The 10,300-nt window shown below is 49.8% G+C and overlaps 1 protein-coding gene across 1 annotated transcript; it reads right to left on the bottom strand.

Moving 5' to 3' along the window:
* Positions 1-1,577: 1,577 nt before the first annotated feature.
* On the bottom strand, positions 1,578-8,301 carry MAGED1 (MAGE family member D1). Its single transcript, XM_047064794.1, has 13 exons — positions 8,150-8,301; positions 7,563-7,636; positions 6,145-6,861; positions 4,820-5,488; positions 4,632-4,695; positions 4,329-4,408; positions 4,064-4,155; positions 3,761-3,840; positions 3,627-3,669; positions 3,301-3,363; positions 2,617-2,731; positions 1,986-2,371; positions 1,578-1,783 (listed from the first exon to the last, which is right to left on the bottom strand). Exons 2-12 carry the CDS (start codon positions 7,605-7,607, stop codon positions 1,994-1,996), a joined length of 2,346 nt encoding a protein of 781 aa, XP_046920750.1. The 5' UTR covers positions 7,608-7,636; positions 8,150-8,301; the 3' UTR covers positions 1,578-1,783; positions 1,986-1,993.
* Between the last annotated feature and the right edge of the window lie 1,999 nt (positions 8,302-10,300).

Raw genomic sequence — 10,300 nt, 5'->3', positions numbered from 1 at the left:
GGTATGGATGGTGATGGGTATGGGAGTGAATGACACCTCAGGAAAGACCTGTGCCTACCTTGGGGGCTTGTGGATGGATTGGTTCTTTTCTGAGGCTGCAAAGTGGATTCCATCTACCTGAATATGGAAACTGTAAACACACAATGGGAGAAACCTGAGGTAGGTGAGGGATTCCATGGCATATGCTAGCACGTGGTGAAATCACCCACCTGCGCAGAAATGCCTCCTCAATCCCACAGAGTTTGGGTGTTTCATATCAACAGGTAGAATAACCAGCACCCAAAAATGTAGGAACCGTGGCCCAGGCCTGAGGTGACATAGAGATACAGGGCTAGAGCAACCCTTACCCAAAAGACCTTATGCTGAAATTCCCGAGTATTGCCTGAGCAAAGGGTCAGGATCCAGGCCTGGCTGAGTGGAGCCTGGCAGTGAGGACAAGGCAGGGGAGGGGCTGGGTCTCCATAGTGTTGGCTCCTTCCTATTAATCCTGGGCTCTCCCCAGAATGTGGACATCTCCGGAGAACCTGAGGAAGCCCTGGACACTGTCCCTACCCACTACTGAGCCCTTCCCAGGAGGCTAAATTGCCTTTGCTCTTGTTTTCTACCCTGATAGCTCCTGTTTCTGCCCTTGCCCACATGCGTAGGTACCACCAGGCCTCTGAGGAAGTTATGGCCGAGGCCTAATTTCACCCTCACTGAGAGCTCTGCTTCCAGCAAAGACCTCAGCAGCTCAAGCCAGGTTCTTGTTCACAGTCACACCAAAAGGAAGGCTAGCTCTCACAAGGCCTTGTCTTTCTCAATTCTTATTCTCTAAGCAACAAAGTTTCTTCTTTCTCCCTGCAGGAGGGGAGAAGAGGCCAATGTGAGGCCTCCATTATTATCCATAAGAACTTGTCTCTGTGATGAGGCCCTGATCCTGTGGAGATGGGAGACTGGGAGGACTTTCTAGAGGGACAGGTTCCTGGGAAGCATATCCAGAGATGAGGAGGGGGTGCCTTATGAACCCACCTCTTTATAGGCAATGTGGCTAAGGGTATGATATCTTCCTACTCACATAGGAGAACTCAGGTACCTGGATCACAGTGTTCTCTGCTCCTACTCCTGCCCCCATCCTGGAGCTATTTCACTTTCCACATGGTTAATACAACCAACAACCTGGAATCCCAGGGACATCATCTCCAGGAACAGTTATTTTCCCTCCCCTTCAACCACCCTCTCTGGACCTTGTCATTACCTGGAGTTCTACCTCTTTTGTCTTCTTAATTGCAACTGTCTGACCACCTACACCCTCTCCCATTATTTCATCTCTTTTAATGTCACCCCAGGACACCTAGCAGCATGTCTATCACATATAATTCACTTAAGTATCACTTATAAAGTAGACCATAGTAGTTCTTGATTAACACTGTGTTCATTACTCCCTCCTTTGTTTCCTAATCCATAAGCAGGGTCTACCTATATTTTTATCAGTTGAAAGCTAATCTGCCCCTGAGGCTAGCACTGAGGCCCTATCTCTCCCATATAAACAAGTTGATCACTCCTCAAACATGGGAAAAACAGAGAGCACATCTCATTCATTTTGCAGTTTCAATGTTTATTTCTGATACCAAAACTTGACAGCACACAAGGGGGATAAAAGCAACAGACAAGGAACAGCAAATAAATTTATCTTGCATGCCACTTTCAGTCAACAGGATGTGGCTCTCTAGATAGTTGTGTTTAGAAGGAATCTGAGGCTTCAGCCTCACTCAGGGGAAAGACTATTGCAACTGATTAGCAATATCTGTGGACATAAGAAAGAAAAAAAATAAAATCAATGATATATATCAAATAGTAATATAAACACCAAATAGTGTTTCCCTATACTTTCTTCATCTTCCCACCATGGGTTTCCTAAGACTCCCAGATGGTATACATAAATACATTCCCATGGATCCTGTATCTACCAATGACCCTAACTGCCCAATACAAAGTGATATACCTACCCAACATCTTACTCAACCCAGAAGAAACCAATGGCACCAAAGTTGGCAGCGAAGTTGGCACTGGCTGTACCACTAGGGCCAATAATGGGGCCAGCGAAGGTCTGAGGAAATCTGGAGCGGGCATTCTGGTGGTATCTGGCCCAGAAGGTAAATGGGATTCTAGACCAGGGATCGCCAAAATCTCCTTCCTCATCCCAGGTCAGCAGCTCAAACTCAATGTCATCCCAGCTCCAGGGCCCAGATACGGCTTCATCTCCAATCCCCATGCGGGTTCTCGCCTCAGCCCGGGCCTCAGCCTCAGCTGCAGCAGCATCTAGAGCATCCAACGCCTCATCTGCAGCCTCCATGAACTGTGCAGTCCAGTCACGAGGATCTCTCTTTTGAACCTGAGATGAGGAACAGAAAATAAATAAAAAAATCCCTAATTGTATGAGTTAATATTTATGAAGTACCTACTATTTATTCAGTGCCCTACTTTGTGCTGTTGTTTACATAACAATGACAATAAATGCCACCAGTAATGCAGCACTACCATGTGTGATATCTAAGGTCTCATTCCTGCTCTGGACCCTTCCCAGCCAGTCATACCTCATCCCTTGACCTATCAGCTCTAGAGCAATTCCTCTATTACCTCTGCAATGAATCTCAGCACTTTCATCTTGCTAGTTTCATGGTAGGAACGGAGGCCCCAGAGGAACTCATACTCAGGAGGGTTGCTGTTGGGCACTCGTCTGTAATCCAGGTACCTTAGAGCAGAAAGGTCTTTGTTTCCACCCGGGCAAGAATGGTAGTCCAACAATGAATGATACTATATTTTGACACCCCCAATTTCAGGTAGCAAGTCCCCCCAGACTCATTCCTAAACCTAGCATAATTATATTCTAATAGACCTTCAAATTCCTGTACCAGTGCTTCTACATTAAGTAATCACCTAGAACTTCAGGGTGGCTTATATAGGGTCATAGAAAGGACAATGCTTAATCTCACCTTTTCCATCACAGCTCTAGCTCCACATTCTTGTAATATTGTTATTAAGCCATAGTTGGCCCATTGCAATGATTACAGTGGGGTGTAAACCTCAGCCTTGGAAATGTCTACTGTGGGTATACTGGACAGGTTTCACATGCAAGATAATTATACTGCAGAAAAATCCAACCATGAGCAGTCCACTCAATCAACACTTCCAAGTACATGTGTGTTTTTCTATGTATATGTATAGGTATAGTGTAAGAAATGAGCACAGGAAGGACTGTCTGAGGCTGACCAGCACACAGAACTCATGAGGACCAAACAAAGGCCCTTAGACATCACTTACTTTTGCTTTACAAACTCGTAAGTAAGAAGTTTCCTCAGATCTCCCAGGAGAGGATGTCTCACCCTGATAATATAAAAAAGAAACCCATAATCAGAGACTATGAGATTGCCCAAAGAAAAGAAAAGAGCTTTCAAGCACAGAGGTCAGAGATGAGAGAAGAAGCATAGAGTTCAGGATGATTTCCCCATCCACCCAGGTCACATCCTTGGGCTCTGTACCTCCCCAAACCAATCCCCCTAGACCACTAGGCTGATGCAATCCTGGGACCATCCTCTGTTGCCAAAGGATGATATAAACAGGCAAGAGATGAGAGAGCCCAATCATACCCAGGACGCAGTCCCATCTTGCGTAGTGCCTCCCAGAGGACAGCTGCAATGGGAGGCAAGGGGAGACAAGGGACGGAAAATGAGCATGAAAATCAGGCTGTAGCCAACCCCCAGCTGCAGATCCAGCCACTCACCTTCACTGGCACGGTTGCCATTCATGAAGATGACGCCCAATATCACCAAGAGGAGACCCAGCTTGGGTGTGTCTTTGGTTCTAACAGAGTACAGAAAGTTATATTTTCAGCAGCCATCTGTATGAGACACCCCAGGTAGCTTAACCATATAGCTTACCCAGCATTCTTCAGCAAGGGGATAATTCTACCCCAGTTCTGACCATGACCTGGTATGTGACCCTGAATCTTGGACCCTGACCTACTTGACACTCCCAGAAAAAAAGCACTGATAAAGGCAATGTTCCATCTCCCTTCCCATCTTACGTTCCCAGTATGCCAGCCAAGGACTCCGGGGTACTGATGAGAATATACAGGTGTTCTTCTTTGTCAATCTCCTTCAGCTGAATCCCAAATTTCTACAGGGACAAGAAAACAGACTATGAAATTACAAAATCTAGCATAAGCTACCCATACTCACTTGCTCACCTCCCTGTGATACTTCAGCCCTAAATGCCCAGTAGGAATCCCACGAATCTTTGATATCAAGACCTTCCCTCATTATTCCTATTCCTCAGGGCTGCCTTCTCACCTTCTCCAGGACAAAGCATGCACGTTCAATGATTTCTGGATAAACATCAGTGTATTCACGGATGATATCCCTCAACATTTCTGTAGGAGAAGAGAGTACCTGAGCTGAGCAGGCGCCACAGAGCTACAACCCCTTTGCCAGCCCTACGAAAGGGAAAATAATCAGGGCCCTCAAGGATGAAACAAGAAGAATCAGCCATGGAAAGAGGGGATTCAAGGGAAGGGGACTATAAGCAAAGGGATGTCCACAGAGCATGCGGTGAGGGGAAGGGCAGGGTGCCGGGGGAGGGCACTGGGTGCCTACCTGAGCGCTTGATGGGCACCTTGGTATAATCTTTAAGCATCAGGTACTTGACCAACTTATTTGCCTGGGAGGAGAAAAGGAAATCATTAAAGTTACTAAGATATTTATAGAAAACTTGATTACATTACATATGGATGACAAAGACAAGAGGAAGAGAGGGAAAAGTGACTAGGGATAATAGTTCTTACTCTTTCCTGAAGAAGGGCCACATCTCGGGGCTGTGAGGCACCCAGGTTCTGTGAGGCACGCGAGTTGGGAGAGGGTCGCAGGTTTGGTGAGGGTCGTAGGTTCTGCCAGTCAGGTGGGACTGGCCAATCAGTGGGGATCCAGTCAGGTGGGAGTGGCCAGTCAGTGGGAAGTGGCCAATCAGGTGGTAGAGGCCAGTCGGGTGGTAGCGGCCAGTCAGGAGGGCCTTGCCAATCTGGAGGACCCTGCCAACCTGGTGGGGTCTGCCATCCAGGTGGGGTCTGCCATCCAGGTGGATTCTGCCAGGCTAGTGGGTTCGGCCAGACAACCGGACCAGGCCAGACAATGGGGTTTGGCCAGATCACTGGGTTCTGCCAGATCACTGGGTTCGGCCAGATCACTGGGTTCTGCCAAGCAACTGGGTTTTGCCAGGCTGGTGGGGTCTGCCTAGCTGGGGGGCTCTGACGTGCTGGTGGGGTCTGCCGGGCTGGCTGGTTTTGCCAGCCTGAAGGGTTCTGCCAGGCCAATGGGGTCTGCCAGAGCACATTGGGGGGTGCGCCAGGTGGGTTCTGAGTGGTAACTGGAACCGGTGCAGACCTCCATGTCCCTGCAGTCAGTGGGGCCCGTCTCTGATCCCCACTGCTGTTCTCATCCACATTCAAGTTATTAATCTGCATCATCAGAGAGAAGGAAAGTCCAGGGTCACTAGCTGTTTCTGTGGCCTCACCCTATCTATTCCAGGAAGGCCTCCTAAAACCCTCACCTGTAGTGACAGCCTGACCCACTAGCCAATGGTCACCCTGAGTCCTGGGCTTGTCTTTCACTGTCTTCCAGGCAGGAGTTTCATCTCTGAACCAGGCCAGGAGCAACCCAAGGGTGGGGCCTGAGGCTTCTCCTCTTCCTATGTCCACCACTGGCTCTGCTTGTACCACCCTGGACAAATCACTCAAGTCACTTCACCTCTCTGGGACTTAGTTTCCTTCTCTGTAAAACTGAGACTATGATCCCTACCTGGTATTATCTTGAAGATTTAATGAGATAACCTGTGTGAATGTGCCCAGCTCAACCCTAACACATGGTGGCTACTATGAAAAGTGTTAAGCTGAATTACATGCGGGGTGCATATATTATATGTCCATGTCTCATCTCCCCATCAGTCTGTGGATATTCAGAGAGCAGAAATGATCACATTTATCTTGTTATCCCCTACAACCTAGCTGAATACAGGCCATTATATACATATGTTTTGTTTTGTTTAGAACAAATGAACAACCTCAGAGAAGAAAGGAGAGAGCCCAAAGCAAAGTGGAGCTAGGAGGGATCTCACCTTGCGGGTCCTCTTGCCCCGAATTATAGTCCTGGACTCCAGATTCTGAGCCTGGGAACCATCTGCTGATGTCTGTGCAGCTGCACCATCAGATTCAGGGATACCTGGGTTGGTCTCTACCTCAGTCTGGGAAGTGGCCATCTTGGCTTGGTTAATATTCTGGATCTGGGTATCAACCGTTGGGGCCTTAGTGGTGTCATTCCAAGCCTTAAAGGCTGTCTTAGGCTGAGTGTTGGCCACCTCACTGGCACTGAGAGACTGAGAGAAACTGTAGGTGGTATTTTGGCCCACTTTAGTAGTGGCACTCTGGGCCTTAAAGGCCATCTCAGACTTGTTAGCAGTTAACTCACTGGTGGTTGCTGCCTGGGAAAAATCATAGGCAGCATTTGGGCCCTTAGGAGCAGCATTCTGGGACTTAAAGGCTGCCTTAGTCGGTGCATTGGGCATGTCCTTGGCATTAAGAGCCTGAGAGAAATCATAGGCACCATTTGGGCCTTTTGTGGTGGCATTCTGAGCCTTAAAGGCTGTTTTGGGCCTAGCGGCAGCCGCTAAAACCTGAATGTCAGCCATCTCACTGGCTGTTGGGGGCTGTGAACTCTGGGGACTAGCATTCGGCCCAGCTGCTGTGGCCTGGTTGGTAGGTGGAGCCTCTGAAATCTGGATGGCCTCCATCAGGGTCTGCATAAGCAAGGTGCTGTCTTCTACGGAGGCCTCAGCCTGCAAATACAGGGGGAAAAATTAAATTTGAAGCGGGAGGGTAGGGGGAACAATGCAGGGGAGGTGCAGGCAGGAGGATGGTGCAAAAAGGGGGAGGCACAGATCCAGACCACCAGCAAGGGGCGATGGGAGGCGGAGTGGTAACAAAACGTGTGGCAGGGATGGAGTGGGGCACGGACTAAATGAGGGGTGGGGCAGAATGAGGAGTGGGGTCGAAGTGGAATGAAGAGGGCAGTGGGGGGTGATGGAGGAGGTTACAGCAGAGCAATGCGGTGTGCGGCAGTTCAGGAGCAGCTCAGGACAAGAGGTGAGGCAGAGCAAGGGTGCCGCCTCCAGGAGTTGAGGAGAATAAGGGGGGTCGGTCGCAGGGATGGGTAAAGCAAGACAGACGGAGGGTGGCGTCAGGAGGTTGGGGGAGGGGGTGGCAGACTGTTCTACAAGCGTCAGGACTGTGGAAAAAAAATGGTTCCTTACCCAACCCGCATTCTCTGGGCAGATTGCCCTGACTACTAACAGGGTCTCCCCTTTCTCTAAGCAGGGACTGAGGGCTGAAAAGGGATGCCCCTCCCCCCCTCAATAAACCATGGGAATTTGAAAGACGACGGAGTCTAGGCACGAAGAGGTAAAAATCAGATCCAGCCAAAGGGGCCCCAGGGAACTGTCGGCTAGGGAAATGGTGGGGTGGGGAGTGGAGATCTCACCTGGAAGCCGAGGAGGCCCGCACCACAGTCCATTTTCTGAGCCATGGCTCCTGTCCCTCTGGCAAGAGCAGAGCCTGGGCGGGGGGGGGGGGGGGGAGCTGGGCGTTATACTACAGAGGGCAAATACGAACTGGAGGGGGGTGTCTGGGGGTTGACTGTGGGGGTGAATGAGGCGCTGAATGTGAGGGGAACGGGCTGGATCGGGGTGGGAAAAGTGAATGGGTGTCAGGATGGTGGTTCTGAATCCTGAGAAGCTACTGCCGGAAAGAAGCTTCAAATCAGGGTTCGGAAAACCAGTAACAAGGGGAATGGGTTAGGACTCGCATATGGTAAATTGAATGGAGGTTTCGAATCAGGAGGAATCGTATGACAGTACAGATTGAGGTCGAGAAATCTGTGGAGATTTTTAACGATGGGAGGGGTTCGGAGAGCAAACAGAGGTTCTGAGTAAAGGAGGGTCGGGTAAGGGGTGTGAATTGGGGTTCGGGGAGTGGAAGGGGAATCAGAATCCGGGGTAAAGGGATCGAAATGAAAAATGGGGGGCCCGCACCAGGGGGCAGATGCCCTGTCTGGGGGCTAATTCTCACCTTGCCTCAGGCCCCAACCCCAACCCCCTCGTTGCCTCCCTTCTTCACGACTCAGAGGATCGGGATTGCAGTGATCGGCTCTCGGCAGCCGCACCCTCTCCTTGTCCAGGAGAAAATGCCAGCGCGGCAGCTAAGAAGACCCCGCCTCTCCGCCTAATATACCACCCACCGCCTCAGATAGTTGTGCGCATGCGCAAGAACTGACCGACCAAATGAAAGTCCCGCCCGCTTCCCCAACAAAAGCTTCGTCCTGAACATCACGGTGCGCATGTGCAGTGGCAAGCAACCCCGCCCCTTTGCCAACACACCACCCCACCACCAACCAGGTCGACAGTATACCAGGGTCCCACCTCTTTCCTCAATATCCCCTCCCCCAAACAGATGCGCGGCGCCTTTAGGTCCCACCCCTTGCCCCACACCGGCCCCCAACCTTTTCCGCAATGCGTCTCCATTCTATCCCTCCCCTCTTATGGCCCCTCCCATCGGGTCGGCATGCATCGCCACCCCCTTGCCTAGCACCACTTAGGTCACTGTTAAGGAGGTGTCTGTGTGGGGTCTCTAACTGCAACAAGTGCTAGGCTCCTGCTAAGCTTACCTACTTTGGGACCCAGGAAAAGGAACAGACAGAGAGAATACACTGTTGGAGATAGAACAAGTCTGCACCTGACACACAAATCTATATGATCCCCCTTCAACAGATCCCAGACTCCTAAACATTAGATTCTTTCAAGCACTTTGTGCAGCTCCAACCATGCGCTTATCTTGTGTGCTAGTGAGATGGGGAGGGAAGGGCACAGCTTAAACATCACAGCACACTCTGTGCTGGGGCTTGTCTTCTCACAGCAGCCCTGGGAGGTGGGTGTCAGCATCCCTATTTTATAGGTCAGGAAGCTAAAGCACAGATACACTGTATAAACTAGACAAGGCTATAGAGCCAATAAACAGAAAATGTAAAACGCGGGCCAGGGCCTTCTTGACTCCAAAATCCACGTTCCACTAGTTTTGGCCTGGGAACTGAGACACCCTCCCCTCTTCAGGTTGAGTGACAGATTTCTCTCTCTCTCTCTCTCTTTCACAAACACACACACACACACACACACACACACACACACTCCCTGCCCTGTCAACACCTGCCCCAAAGAAGCAAGGTTTGTGTTCTCCAAGACTTAAGCTCATGCTCTGCACACAGAACACAGGTAGAGGCCCTTAGTCCCCACCCCCTCTATGTGGTTCCATCCAGGTGTGGGGATTGTTCTTCAGGATGCACTCCCTACTCTGTCAGGCCTCTCCCTGTGAGTGGCACAAACACACTGCCCATGAGGCCTTGCTGGTGCCCACTGGAGCGGCCAGGACAATCAGGCATTTGTGTGCCTGACCCATGGCAAGCCTGGATTCAGAGTAAATGTTTACCCTGGTTCCTTCCAGGCTTGGGTCCTCAATTCCTGGGATGGACTGCTGTGCCATTCTATCCATAGCTGTGTGAGCCTGCTCAGGTCATTCCACTTCTCTGAGCCAGCTTCTCAACATGCAAAATGGGAAGCACAAATAGCACTGACTGGAGTCCGACCCAAGGACACACATGCTGCTATGCTTCCAGATGACTGGAGAGTCAGAAAATCATATACAGATGTGAAATGACTCAAATTGAACTGATAACTTCCCAAAAATCCAAGGCAGATCTTTGTACATTTCACATTTCTTCTGGCATCAGCTCCAGCCAGGAGTCTGCATATGAAAGAAAGCTAATGCTAGAAAGGATGGCAGCATTTGGTCCCCAAAGGCCAACATCAATTCTGCCTGGCTGGATGACTTTCCTCATCTGTTGCATAGCAACCTCCCCTGTCAGCTGCCTGTTTTTTCTCAGCACTTCCTCTGTAAAGTGTCTGCAGTGGTACGTGATCAGACTCAGGAAAGAAGGTCTGAAACACCATTTTGAATGCTATCTGCTTCTGTATCTATATCTCCAGTCTTGACTTGGCCTATGAATTCTAGATCCATAATCCAACTGTCTGCCTCACTTCTGCAATTGGATAACCCTTAATATTTTCAAATTGAACAGGTCTCAAACTGATTCCTTTGTATATATCCTCTTCCTCAAACAGTGTGTTTCTCCTTTAGTCATGCCACTCTCCCAATTAGAATAAAAGCCTT

This window comes from Lynx rufus, unplaced genomic scaffold (genome assembly GCF_022079265.1).
Source record: "Lynx rufus isolate CCGP_SWC_20201006 ecotype Redwood Valley unplaced genomic scaffold, mLynRuf1.p SCAF_63, whole genome shotgun sequence".
NCBI lineage: Eukaryota > Metazoa > Chordata > Mammalia > Carnivora > Felidae > Lynx > Lynx rufus.
This window is presented reverse-complemented; position numbering and strand designations above follow the sequence as displayed.

What these genes read in the sequence shown, in the direction of transcription:
- MAGED1 (XM_047064794.1), bottom strand. Translation starts at nt 7,607, where the DNA reads ATGGCTCAGAAAATGGACTGTGGTGCGGGCCTCCTCGGCTTCCAG. An exon ending in TTGGCTGGCATACTGGGAAC is followed by an intron (nt 3,841 to 4,063) that starts GTAAGATGGGAA and finishes GTACTCTGTTAG; the next exon opens with AACCAAAGACACACCCAAGC. An exon ending in TGGCAACCGTGCCAGTGAAG is followed by an intron (nt 3,670 to 3,760) that starts GTGAGTGGCTGG and finishes CTCCCATTGCAG; the next exon opens with CTGTCCTCTGGGAGGCACTA.